The following is a 14,449-nucleotide window of genomic DNA, read 5'->3' as shown; positions in this document are numbered from 1 at the left end:
ACACGTGTATTTGCATGGATAAGATACCAAAAGCGACTGCACACAGTAGTACATTGCAGGTTCATCCATTTCAGAAATGAGGTCGAGGAGGAGGAGCTTGGCGGGCATCCGTGATGGCCGCTTGAGCACAGCGCTCTCCGGACCCTCGCCGCTCCCGGCGATTTATCCTGACTAGATCCTGATTTCTTGTAAGAATTCAAGTAGAGGACGTTTGGCTGATTACCCTGGCACTTTTCGGAATTTGCTTTGGATCTCGTACTCCTGAGCTACGGTGGTCTGAACTTTTGGGCTCCGCCCTTGAGGTGCGCCCGGGACGAGGTGCAGTTCTGTGGCCGTCCTGGAATTGAACAACAACGGCAGGAGATCTGGCCTTGTGAGACCCCCTTCCTGAGTTTCGGTTTCGATTCTGTCTCGACCTGTGCCACGAGTGTGCGTATCGCGCTTGGCTGAGACTTGGAGACAGTTCGGACACGGGGCTTTCCTCTTGTCTATTTGCTGGTTTGGTGGCCTCCTCCCGAGTTGAGCCCTTCTTTTTGGTGTACTTTTGATCCTGAGTTTTGGGTGTTTGGCCCGTCGACCCTGGTGGCTTGTCCCGTGACGCATCTTCAAAATGGCGGGCAGAGGGGACAGAGAAACGCGCAAGACGAAAACACCTCTGCGCGGAGCGCCGGTTCAGACGAACGTCATGGACCGTTATACACAATCTAAGGGGTCCCCCGGAGCTGCCCTACCTGGCCACAGTACGGCGTCTGAACGAATTTTGGAAGAGTCGGCGGAGCCTTCCCTACAGGATATTATGGGCGCCATCTCGGGAGTGAGGGAATCCACCGGCCTTCAGTACGAGGCCTTGGCCCACAAACTTGACACCGTGGCCATTGAGGTGAATCTGATTCGTGCTGATCTCGGCAAGACGAATGAGAGGGTGCAGTCATTGGATATTAAATCATCTAGCCTCACGAAAGACGTCTCGGAGCTCCAGACAGAGGTTGGGAATCTTCGTCGGGTGAACGACTTCATGACCCGACGCCTGGAGGATTTTGAAAACAGGGCACGTCGCTGCAATGTTCGCCTGGTTGGTGTACCGGAAAACCCTGAACCCCACTCTGTTGATCTCCTGGTTGAGGGTCTGATTTTAAACCATCTTGCCCCCTCCGGGCTTACCAAATTTTTCACGGTTGAACGCGCACATCGTGTCCCGGGGGGCAAAGTTAAGCCGGGTGCTCCGCCAAGGCCTATTGTGGCTAAACTGTTTCATTATAGGGATCGGGACGCTATCCTGCAGGCCTCACGGGTGAAGGGCCCGGTGGCCTTCGAGAATGCCACAGTGAACTTCTACCCGGACTTCTCCCAACAGGTTCAAAGACAACGGATGGAGTTTCGTGGTGCTAAGAAACGTCTTCGAGATCGGGGTCTACGCTATGCTATGCTTTTCCCCACCAGACTTCGTGTCGAGTATAATGAGCGTACTCTGTTCTTTGATAGACCGGATGCTGTTAATGACTGGCTGGACTCCTTGCCTGACCGTCCTCCTGAGACTGAGTCTGCCGCTCACCCTGGTGGTGCCGAAGGTGGTGTGGAGATCTGATTGTTTGACTCTGATGTCTCGTTTTGAATACGTTCCCAGGAGTGGTGGCCGGCGTACCTCTGCAATGTGATTATTTATTTTTTGTGTGTTGATTCTTGCTCTTACTGTAGTCTGGGGGCGGGTGGAACGGAGACCTTTCCTCCTCCGGGGTCTTTGTGTAGACTAGGGGTTATGGGGCGACAGGCACACTGCAGGTTGGGGTGGCTCTTTAGCTTTTTGCAGGGGTGCAGGGTGGGGGGTGTTTCCTTTCAGCTTGGGGGAGGGGGGATGGGAAGTTCTTATTTTTTTGTGTGTTGTTTTCAAGGCGAATTGCTTCTGTCTTTACTGATGTTTCTGATGTCTAGCTCTTGGATGGGGGGTCCTGGCTCGGGTGGGTGGGATGGGGGGTAGGGGGTTGAAATTTGTTTCCTGGAACGTTAATGGCCTGGGAGATCGCATCAAGCGCAGTGTGGTGTTGAAATATATAAGACGTTTGTCACCGGACATTGTTTTCCTGCAAGAGACCCATTTGATTGGGAATGTATGTAATGCAATGAATAGATGGGGCTACAGCCTTGTGGCACACTCGGGGTTTACTTCAGGATCCAGGGGTGTGGGTATCCTTGTTCGTAACTCCCTCCCTCTGGCGATAGATGAGGTGATTCGGGATGATCGTGGGAGATATATTGTTCTGGTGGGTAGATATGAGGGCCGCACCCTGTCCCTCTTTAATGTCTATGTCCCCCCAGGCTTGCAAACTGCTACTTTCACTGATTTAGGCCGTGTCTTGTTGGACCTTCCTGATAGTGTACTCTTTCTTGCCGGTGACTTTAATTCAGTGCTTTCTGGCCTTCACGATCGCCATCCCCCCAGGGATACCCCGCATGCCCAGCGTTGGTTGGGTGGGTTTTTGGATACTTTTGGCCTTGTGGACTGCTGGCGATTGTTACATCCTACTCAGCTTCAATACACTTTTCACTCTGGTGCCCATGGTAGCCTATCTCGGCTAGATTATTTCCTGATGCCCGCTGCCCAGTCGTCGGCGGTCCGTGAGATTATACATTTGCCAAGGGGCATCTCTGACCACTCGCCGCTCTGGCTTCGTTTTGAGGTTGGGATAGAGGCAGTGGGCCGAGTGGCTCCCATTAACCCATGGTATCTCTCCTCCCCTGAGACTCGTGCCCTCTTGCTCAAGTCCATAGATGCTTATTTCCTGGAAAACGAGGGGTCGGTCCCTTCGGCGGTGTCCCTGTGGGAAGCCTTCAAAACTGTGATTCGTGGACAGGCCCTTTCTTTGATTGTTGAAGCTAAGAAAGCCGGGAAGAGGGAGGTAGTGGACCTCGAGGGGGAAATTTCTGCCTTGGAGGACGAGTTGGGAACTGGTGTCACGCCTGAGAAACTTCATGCCCTGGGTCTAAAACAGTTTGCATATAAATCCCTAGTTACTGACGCTGCAAAAGTGATGTTTCGTGAGCAACAAGGCAGATTGTATGATGTTGGTGATAAGGCGGGTAAACTCCTGGCGTGGTTGGACAAGAAAGAAAGAGCTAATCGTGTGGTGCCTGTGATTCAGTCTGCGAGTGGTGAGAATGTGATTGATCCGATCGCCATTGTAGATCGTTTTGCGGAACATTTCCGTGTTGTGTATGCTCCTGTGTCTGTGAGGGATGTGGCTGACTCTCGTCTCCTTTTGCGTGATATTGCATTGCCCTGTGTCTCTGATTTGGACCGTATCGCTTTGGACTCCCCCTTTACGGTTGATGAAATAGCTACTGCCATTCGTTCGCTCCGTTCGGGCAAGGCGTTGGGTCCCAATGGTTTGCCTATTGAGTTGTACAAGTTGCGACCCGATAAAATGGCGCCATATCTCCGCGATATGTTTTTGGAATCACGTGAGCGTAACCTCCTTCCCTATGATCAGCGTTTGGCGACGATAGTCGTCATCCCTAAAGACGGTAAACCTCGCGACCTTTGTTCCTCATATAGACCCATCTCCCTGTTAAATGTTGAACCCAAGGTTCTGGCGAAACTTTTGGCGACCCGACTCCTATCGGTTCTTGGGGACTTAGTTCATCCGGATCAATCTGGTTTTATCCCGCATCGCAACACTGCTTTGAATCTACGTCGTCTTCACGGCGTGATAGCGAGGGCGGGGCTACTGACTGAACCGGCCATTTTGGCGTCCTTGGATGCCTCCATGGCCTTTGATACTGTGGAGTGGCCTTATTTATGGGCGACTCTTGAGAAATTCGGTTTCGGGTGCGAGTTTATTAGCTGGATTAAGTTATTGTATGCGGAACCTTTGGCGCAGGTTGTTGTGAATGGTAGGGTGTCTGCTCCCTTCCCCCTGGGCAGGGGCACCCGCCAGGGTTGCCCCTTGTCCCCGCTACTGTTTGCGCTCGCCCTTGAGCCGTTGGCGGCCTGGCTCCGCTGGGAACCGTCCCTTAAAGGGATCCGTTGGGCCCCGGACTTCGAGGACCGAGTCTCGCTCTATGCGGACGATATCCTCTTGTATCTTACCTCCCCTCGTAAGTCTTTATCTGTTTTATTTGACGTTCTTGTGTCCTTTGGTGCTAACTCGGGCCTCGTAATCAATTGGACCAAGTCCTGTGTGTATGTTTTGTCTGGTGTCTTGCCTCCATTACCGAGCAGGCTCCCTCTTCAGGTGGCCCGGGATGGTTTCAAATACTTGGGAGTTTTCGTTACTCTGGACTCGTCTCTTCGCTTTGATCGTAATCTCCTTCCTCCGTTGCTTCGACTGCGTTTGGACGTTGCTCGTTGGCGCAGGCTTCCCTTGTCTCCCCTTGGTCGGGCAGCCCTGTTTAAGATGATGTCGTTACCGAGGTTTCTTTACGCTCTCCAGAATTATTATGATCCTGTCCCTCAGTCCTATTTTCGGGAGATTGAGACCCTTCAGAGACAACTTGTCTGGGATGGACGCCCGCGTATTGCTCTTGCTAAGCTTTCCATTCCTTGGTATGACGGTGGCATTGCACTCCCCGATATTAAGAGGTATTATTGGGCCTCACACTTGTCCGCTATCAACCACATCGTGTTCTCGCCGGGTAGTAATCCGGCGTTTGAGATGGATAGACTTCAGCTTCCGGGAGGTGACTTTAACAGAGTGCTTTACTCTCGCCCTGCTGGGCGCCATCTTGTGGGTCCTACGTCGATTGCTTTGGCGGTGTGGCGGGCCGCGACTCGGAGCCTGGGCTGGGAGGATCGCTTGACGTTAGCCACGCCGCTTTATGCTTCCGAACGTCTGGGCGGTCTTTGGTCTACCAAGGGTTTCGATCGCTGGGACATGATTGGACTTTCTAAAGTGGGAGATGTGTATTCCAAGGGCTCTGTGCGAACATTTCAGGCCCTCCAGGCTGAATATGGCTTGAGTGGTCGGGAATTCTTTCGCTACCTACAGGTTAGGCACGCCTTGACCGCTGTATTTGCTCCTGGTGAGATTCCGCCTGATTCTTCCCCCCTTGAAGACCGTGTCCTTGACGGACATCTTCCTGACAGCACTATCTCCCTGATTTATAAGAAACTGATTAATAATCGGACTGATCTGTTGATCCGACTTCGGGAGGCGTGGGTTCGTGATGGTTTGGAGCTTGATGACGAGGACTGGCAGTCGGCCCTCTCTTCTCCTAAAGAGGTGGCTATCCCGGCTCGTCTCCGTTTGGTCCAATTGAAGATCCTTCATCGGGTGTATGTTACGGGACCTCGTTTGCTTGTGATGGGTTTTTCTTCCGATGGGTTGTGTAAGCGTGGATGTGGTTTGAGTGCGACTTTCCTACATATTCTTTGGGAATGCCCGATGGTGGTTGCTTACTGGACGGCTGTGCTTGAGGTTATGGCTGTGGTGACAGGGGTGTCCTTGTGTCCGGAACCTCGTCGTTGTCTTTTGAATGTCTGGGAGCCCACTGACTGCTCGGTGGCCCAGACTAGGTGGGTCACCCTGGGTTATATGGTTGCGAAGCGAGATATTGCTCAACTTTGGGGGGCCTCCAAGCCCCCTGAACTATCGAAATGGGAAGACAACATGGATTGGTCTATGTTCCGTGAGAAGACTGTCTACGTGGCTAGGGGCAGACCCAGGGCATGGACTAGGGTGTGGGGTCAATGGAATGAATATCGTGGAGCCATCTGTACTCCTCCCCTTGTGGATGATATTGAGCTTTCCCGGTCTCCTTAGGCGAGCGTTCTTGGAACCTTGCATATAGGGGTTGTGCTGGTTTTCCGGCTCTCCCCCCCCCCTTCTTTTTCTCCTTCGTGCCCCGTCCCCCCCCCCCCATCCGGGCTCTTTGGAGCTTATAGCTTTGATTCCATTTTTGTTGCTGTCCCCTCCCGTCCTTTGGGCTGACCTTCAGTAATACACTTTCGCCTTTTTGTGTGTCTGTTCTTTTTTATAAAACAAAATCTGTTTTTGTTCTGTATATTATATGGAGTATTGCATTGATGATTGATCGTTACCGCTACGGCAGTGTATATTGTGTATTTTCTCCTCTTTAGCGGCTGGCCCGTGTGGTTGTAGGCCCATCCTTGTATTTTATTGCATACTCAAATAAAGGTTTATAATAAAAAAAAAAAAAAAAAAAAAAAAAAAAGAAATGAGGTCGAGGTTTCCTCCTAGTTTTGGTATCTGGTACAAGCAAACACAAGGTTCCTTTTATTTCTACATTTTCCTCAGACTGCTCCTCCACCACAGTAACATGTTGATGGGTTAAGTGTTGGAAAATATATAAATGCTGTGATGCCATTGGCTGTGAAAGTGTCCATGACTTCAATTCTGCATCCACAAGTATATGGGTTAATCAACGTCCATTTCCTCTCCAGAGCTTGGACTGTCACAGATAGTTATGCATATTGCTTCAGGGTAAGGAGTACTATAGCCCAAGACAAAATTTTATTTTTCCTTTCGGGTGCTGCCTTTCCCTTGCAACATGACCATTTATGGTACTATATGTTAATGTAATATCATCCCTCCATACAGCCTTTCCCCAGCTGATATATTTACCTATGGACCCACAGCTGAAGAGGGTGTTGTAGAGAAAGATATCTGGGAGCTACCATTGATACTCCACGTCATTTTCCTACATGCCTGTCATTTTCAGATGGCCAAGGCATTAACGATTAACGCTGAGCCTGTCTACTGGCCCTGGCATTTGCCAAGTTTATGGTAATCTAACATGGGCCTTTAGTAAACAAGACCCCTAACTTGCCTACCCTGATGGATACTCTTGTGAGGTGCCTCTGCTCCTGGCCCATCAACAGGTTTGATTTTTAGGTTTCGACCAAGATAGCGCATGCGCTGTTGCTCGTGAGACATTATTTTTGGCTTAAAGAGATCCTAGATCCCGCCTATTGCTTACCATTGGTTGACTTCATTATCACTCTTACTTCCATGCTTTTGCTTGGGTAGCACATGCTGTTTTTGATCCTCTTTGTGTATTTGTCCCTCCAGTGGCTCATGGCCAAAGTACTGCGTTTGTCCCCATTGAGTGTCTTTCTGCTGCTAGCGTTTTAACTGCTGCCCTATTGTTTTATTTTGGCGGAAGCGCTCCATAATACTGCATCTATGAGGAAGCACTCACACTGCTGCATGTGTTTTCAGGCTGTCTATAGCCGTCCTGCTCTCGCTCCTACTTCAAATACACTTCACTGTGGCAGAGAGAGTGCAATACCAAACCATACCATACCACGCCATAACGTATTGTACCATACCATACCACACCATACCATACAATGACAGGCCATACCATACCATACCATGCATAGAGGCCATCCAACGAAATACCATACTATGTAATGACAGTCCATCATACCATACTGTACCATACAATGACAGACCATACGATACCATACCATTCCATAGCATATCATACCATACCATATGATGACAAACAATATCATACCATATCGTACCATACCATACAATGACAGGCCATTTCATACTATACAATGACAGGCCGTACCATTCCTTAATGTTCTGTACTGCACCGTACCATGCCATAGCCGCCATACCATACTATACAATGACAGGCCATACCATACCACACCATAGCATACCATATCTAACTATACAATGACAAGCCAAACCATTCCATGAAATAACCGACCATACCATACCATACCGTAATGTACCATACTGTAACATACCATACTAAGACAGGCTTTACTATACTATAAAATGATAGGACATACCTTACCATACTATACAGTGACAGACCATACCATACAATGACAGGCCATACCATTCCATACCACACATTGACAGGCCATAACATACCAGACCATACCATACAATACAGTGACAAGCCATAACATGTTATAAAATGACAGGCATACCATATCATCCTATACAATGACAGGTCATACAACACCATGCTAATCAATGACAGGCCATACTATACTATACCGTGACAGGCAATTCCCATACCATACCATGACAGGCAATCTCATACCGTACCATACCACACCATACCTACCATGCCATACCCTACAATGACAAGCCATACCATACCATACCTTACTATGACTGGCCATACTATACCCTGCTATCATACACCACACTATATCATTATGAACCATACCATACTGAACATTGGCAGGCCATGCCATACCATTCCATACCATACCGTATAATGACAGACCATACCATACTATAGAATGACTGCCCACACCGTACCATAACCAGAAATGCCATACCATATTGTACCATACCATACAAATAAATAAATGAATACAATGACAGTCCATGTCATACAATTTCATGCTGTACAATAACAGGCCACACCATAGCACACCATGTCATACTATACAATGACAAGCCGTACCATACCATACAATAATATCCCATACATGCCAAGGCATACCATACCATACCATACCATGCCTTACCATACCATAACATGATAGGATTTACCCCATAATACCATACAATGCTATAACATTCCATACAGGTCATAACATACCATACAATACAGTGACAAGCCATACTATACAATGACAGGCCATACTATACTATAGCAAGCCATAACACCATAACATACCACAGCACACCATGAACATGACAAGCCATACCTTACCACAGTAATTATACAATCACAGGCCATACTATACAATGAAATTGCACAGCAGTCTCACTGTTGTACAACATGCCTAAAAAATATCGACAAAGTAAATAGATCATGTATTGGCTAGAACTATGGACGTTGCCAATGCTTGTTTGTTTTAATGTTCAATAAAGTACTCACGGAGAACCCTACTTTTACAACCATTTTTACATCAAATGAATATCACAAACATTTATCTGGAATATACTTGAGGCCACCACATTCTCTGTAATCTCAGATAACAAGAGGGCCCTGTTATTGGGTTTGAGCTCGCCCGTCTCTGTGTCCTAAACCTCAATGTGCTTGAAAGATATGCCCTGGGATATGGCAGAGCAGAGGGGGCATTCTCTGACTTCTCTTGGAGCCACAAACGCTGGCCTGATGTTAGTGTGTAGACAGAAATCCTCATCTGTTTATTCAGTGTGTGGTACCCATACATGTAGAGAAGGCCAAACCAGCTCCAGATAGTCACTTTTATATTGACTGACTGATGCTTGAATGTTTCAGCACATTTTATATTTCATCAAAATGTAAATGTTGAAGCAGACTGTGATTAAATGAATATCAAATTCATTAGACCCCCTGTCAAATGTTCATAACTGTAGTTGATAGCTCTTTGAAAACATTAATTTATATCATGACTAATAAAAGTAGACTGGGCAGTAGGCAACCCTTGGGCAGTGGTGCCATTGTGACAGTACAGTAAGAGAATACCAAAGCCCCTACAATTGGTTTAAAGCAGCAATTACTCTCTTTACTCTTATAACGGCTGGCATTTCTGTCTGGTCTTAAAGCAATTTTATCTCGCCATAAGTGTTTTTTAGGATGGCAAATGTGCGGTCAATGCTGTGCTTTATTTGTAAAAAAAATAAATAAAAGGTATTGTGAAAAAGTGTTTTCTTAGGAGCTGTCGCCAGACTCGCGGGGGCACAGCGGTCTCCAGGCGGGCAACTATAGCCAAATTTCGGGGGGGGGGGGCTGAACAATTTTTCGGGGGGGAGGGGGGTGGGGCTAATTTTTCCAACCACAGACAGAGTGGCTGCAAGAATGGGTGAACACAACAAAAGCCTCATTTACAATGAATGGTCTTTTAAGGACCTGTTAAGTACCCTGGTGCGGCTGCAATTAGATGCTCGCCAGCTCGCGAAGACGGGTCAGCCCGGGCTGACTCACACGACGGGCGGGGGGGGGGGGCTGAAGCCCCGTGAGCCCAATGGGTGTTGCGCGCCTGGCGGTCTCCCAACCGCCCTATTACAATTAGGGTGGATAGACCGCCATTGCCCTGCCGCAACCGCCAGGAAATCGCCGTTCCCTGGCAGTGGTGCGGCGGTATAGAGGCAGTGATATGCTTGGCGGGGCCACCGCGGTCCCGCCAAGCATATTCCAAGTTTCCTCTCCATCACTGAAACCCGCTGTGGAGAGGAAACAAAGGTGTCTCACGTCATGTGGATGCACACAGGGGGGCGCAACATGTGCCCCTTCATGTGCATGCACACCAGTTTCTGCCCAGCATGGACTTTACAGCCCATGCCATGCAGGAACTGTTTTTGGCGTTCCCGTTGTGGTGCCCATTTGCTGAGGCACCGCCGTGGGAATGTTAAAAAAAGCCAACCAGACACGAGAAAGACTCTTAATCTGGCAGGTGGCCTAACCACGGGTTTGGCGGTGCGGCAGCAGGGTGGACCCGGCACTCATCGCCAAACTCATAATCAGGCCCTAAACGCCAGGGTTACGAACTACCAAGGCTGCCACCTCTTGATTCCACCACATGCCTCTCTCTTCCTACACTCCCTACCTTTCACTCTTGCAGGTTCTTTCTCATCCATGTTTTCTCCCAGTGTCAATATTTCCCACTACCACCTTTTTCCACCTTTTTTGCCTTTCTCACACTTGTTCAAGGTCAAAATCCGATGCTGAAAAATATGCCTTGGTCGCCAATAATGATGCCAGTGCCAACCACTTCCAAACACTGGCACAAATGAAACACTTGGAATACATAATGAGATGAAAACAAAATTAAATGGGCTGGTGGTGCTGTACTTTTCTTTATTCTTAACTTCACACCTGTAGGAAGCAGTAACCCTCAGCTGATAGAGTCCTCATTTTCTGGATGAAGAGGGAGTTGAGGGAATAAAGCTTGTCTCAATGGAAGAGTAGATTCAAACTATTCAGAGTGATGGGAAGCTCTCTATAACCCTTAAAATAGAATCACATGCTTTACAGTTATCTAGATATAAATGCACTTTCATTCGGTTTAGGTAAACACCTACTCACCCCATCTCATTTCAATGCAATCACCTTTCTCCTTTTTCATAGTATTGCTTTGTGCTGTTGCTTCTCTTATATCATTCACTCCTTAGAATTACATGGTTTCTTACATTACTTAACTCATCTTGGCCATGGTTTTTGTCCACATCAGCATAAGCCCCTCAGTTATAAGCAGTCCATCTTCTCTTCAATTCTGCTAAATCTGAAAGTCTTTTCCTATCTTCTGTTTTCTACCACCTCAGTACTCAACTTCTTCCTCGACAACAGATGGGGCTTTAACCGGGACCGCCTGGCCATCAGCAAGGACCAGCGAGCCGTCCGCAGCGTGCCCGGCATCCCCATGCTCTTTGCTGCAGAGCGGATCATGACCACCTGCCACCTGTCCATCGACCTTGTTATTGGCGATGTGGCAATCACCCAGGGCAAGCATTACTGGGCCTGTTCGGTGGACCCCAGCTCGTACCTGGTGAAGGTTGGTGTTGGGCTGGAGAGTAAGCTGCAGGAGTGGTTCCAGACGCCGCAGGATGTGGTCAGCCCAAGGTAAGGGAGCTTATCACAATCTTCTATGCTAAATTTGGTATACCTTTGAATTAAAGAGTATTTGTTTTATTCAGGCATACTCAGTGGCGGATGCTACTTAACAGGAATGGCGGGGTGGAGGGTGTGTGTAAAAAAAGAGTCACTTCGCTGAGCAGGCCGGCTGCTTCCTCTCAGTTCTTTTCGGTCCACTCTTAGAAGCAGGAAGCACACTGTCTTCCAGACTCCCTAGCCAATCACGATGCTGCAGTCACCAGCATATCAGCAGTGTCATGATTGGTCTGAGCTCTGTGGTTCGGCGCTCAGATAGGGACCTTAATGGAGTGCCCACCACTCCTCCCCTTGCTCCACAGACAGGTTAGCCCTGTCCGCCTAAATTGTAAACCAGCTGAGTCAGGACTGAAAAATAAAATGATAATAACATTGTGTTATTATCATTTTATATTTCCTTTTTGAACTGCTCAGAGCAGTGGGGCGACGCTCCTCCGCCTTAGCGGAGAAGCCGCTGCTGAGCATACTTCCTATAGTTGAAGGGTGTCATGTTAGACCCACTGAAGGTCAGATGAAAGAGGGAACAGGGCGCCCAATTTTCCCAATAGCATTTGTGGTACATTTGCAACCATTGCTACTTACCAGACAGAAGCTCTGGTGGAGGTGTCTACCCAGGGGCCCAGCTATCCATTGTGCAGCAAGCGCTTAAGATGGCCACCGGTGTACCAGTGTACAGTACAGTCCCCTGACTGACCCCAAGATGGATTCCATAGTGGACCCTCCATGTTGTTTTACTTCCCTGGGACAACAATTGGACATTGACCAGACCTTGAACCTATCCCCTAACCTGCTTACACATCAGGACTTGGAACCTGCGGAACTTACCCCAGACTGTGGAGACCTAGCAATTTGGCTGATGCCCGGTGGAGCTACCATATAGCTAAAGAGCAGATGGGTTGTGGACTCCCCCCTGCCATTACCTACCCAGCCGGACCTTGGGCAGATTTTCCCCTTGTCTCTACGTTCTATCTTCCTCTTACCCCTTTTCCCTATCCCCTTACCCTTCCTTGCACCATTCAACTTGTCCCCTTTTTTTTAAATGCTTTTCTTGATACTTATGTAACTTTTAACTGATGTAAATTGCAACATTATTGCTCCTCATGTAAAGCGCTCTATTTCCTTCGGGTCTAGCAAGCGCTATATAATAACTCATTAATTAAATATGTTCCCATTTAGTACTCTTTCTCTCTTTGTCTACTTCCCTAGCTCCTACCCCTCTCCCCTGAATCTCTCACCTTGTCTGCTAGTCTGCCTATCCCCCTGTCCTTTGTGCCCTTTGACTAAGCACTCCTTCTCCCCTTGTTGGGGAAAGATCCAATATTTATACTCTGGAGTCTTAACGTATCCGCTGAGAGAGTCCACTGCGCCAAAGGAGCCACTCACAGCTGAGGTATGGAATGGCACCCCTTGCCAAAGCACTCCCTCTCCCCTTTCTGGGGAAAGATCCAGTATGTAGGCCTTGGAGTCTCAGAGACCCCTCTGAGAGAGTTCACTGCGTAAAAGGAGCCTCCCGCAACAGAGATAGGGAAGTGATACCACTTCCCCTGGGATCACAGCTTACTGGACTTTGGACGTTGCTTTGACTCGTCTACCGGTTTGTGTCCCCGTCGCCCTTCCCCTCCTCTTTCCAAGCGGTGTCCTTCACCCTCCCCTTTCCCGCCTTCATTACCTGTCTTCTTCCCCAGCTCCTACCCCCCCTATCCTGAATCTTTCCCCGTGCCTGCTTTTCCCCTTACATATTTGTGCTTATTGTTTTATCTCGACCTTACAAGTAACTATGTTGCCATGCTCTAATAACTGTGTAACCTTTGTAACGATGTAACCTGTAACTATGATCTGATGCTCATGTAAAGCGCTCTGATACCTTCGGGTCTAGCCAGTGCTATATAAAACCTTTAAAATAAATAATAATATCCTTTGGACATGTGTGTGCGCAACACCTGTTCAAATGTGCATTTTAGGGGTGCTACAGGGTGTCCTTTGGACACCCCTGGCACCCTTCAAATCGCTATCTGATTTGCGAGTAGCAAATTGCTACTCACAAATGAGGGATACTCCCCATTCATTCCTATGGGCCTTTTGGCCCATAGGAATGAATGGGGAGTCATTCCTTTTTTTGCGAGTAGCAAATTGCTACTCGCAAATAGAGAACATGTAGGAATCGCTATTGATTTAGCAATTCCTACATGAATGCCGTTTTGCGTGTCCTCAATAGCGAGTCGCTATGATTCGCTATTAGGGCCACGCAAAACGGCCCGTACATGAATCAGGCTGTAAGCCTTTCGCCCTTCTAAAGTCGATAAAATGAGTAGTTTTGAGTTAGGTAACCATACACATCTGTAATGCAGCCCCTAGTAGTAAACACGAGCTTCAAAAATACACAGGTTATGTTATTAAAGTTTCAAGGATTGAATTTTAAAGCAAAAGTTTACAAATATATTGGCTAAAATCTGTAGGTTTCCATAACATTTCTGAAAGGCAACCTATAAATTACTCTGTATCGTCCTGGTTTTTATTGATTTATTTATTCATATATTTCTGATGCTCAACCATAGAAGCCGTATTGATACTTTACAAATAACGAGTTAGACGCAGTGCCGAATAAGGTAATTTCTTGAAATCGAGAAAAGGCGAAGCATGTAAAAAGGATACCTCATGAGAGAAGGAAATATTAAATGGAGGGTAGTAAAAAACAGTTACAAGTATGCTGGAATACGCTCATTTTAAGAAATGACCTATAGGCAAGCAGATCCAGTTGAGCCCTGAGTGAAGAAGCAAGGGTGTTTCAGAGACGGCCAGTTAAGGTATACTTCGAAGCCCGTAAAGTGTTCAAGAAGTGTGTTTCTTTTCTTTGGACTCTGTAGATGGTAAGTGAAGCTGTGGTGGGGGTGGTACCTAGACATAAATTAAGGCCTTG

At 47.8% G+C, this 14,449-nt stretch overlaps 1 protein-coding gene across 2 annotated transcripts in view; it reads left to right on the top strand.

The window, feature by feature from the left end:
- Window positions 1-14,449, top strand: part of TRIM46 (tripartite motif containing 46) — an 82,271-nt gene that overhangs the window by 59,266 nt on the left and 8,556 nt on the right. For both annotated transcript variants that reach the window (XM_078668290.1, XM_078668291.1), the window contains one exon: window positions 11,187-11,484. In XM_078668290.1, the coding sequence (XP_078524416.1) occupies window positions 11,187-11,484 (298 nt within the window). The remainder of the gene's footprint in view (window positions 1-11,186; window positions 11,485-14,449) is intronic.

This window comes from Lissotriton helveticus, chromosome 12 (genome assembly GCF_964261635.1).
Source record: "Lissotriton helveticus chromosome 12, aLisHel1.1, whole genome shotgun sequence".
NCBI classification, from domain to species: Eukaryota; Metazoa; Chordata; class Amphibia; order Caudata; family Salamandridae; genus Lissotriton; species Lissotriton helveticus.
This window is presented reverse-complemented; position numbering and strand designations above follow the sequence as displayed.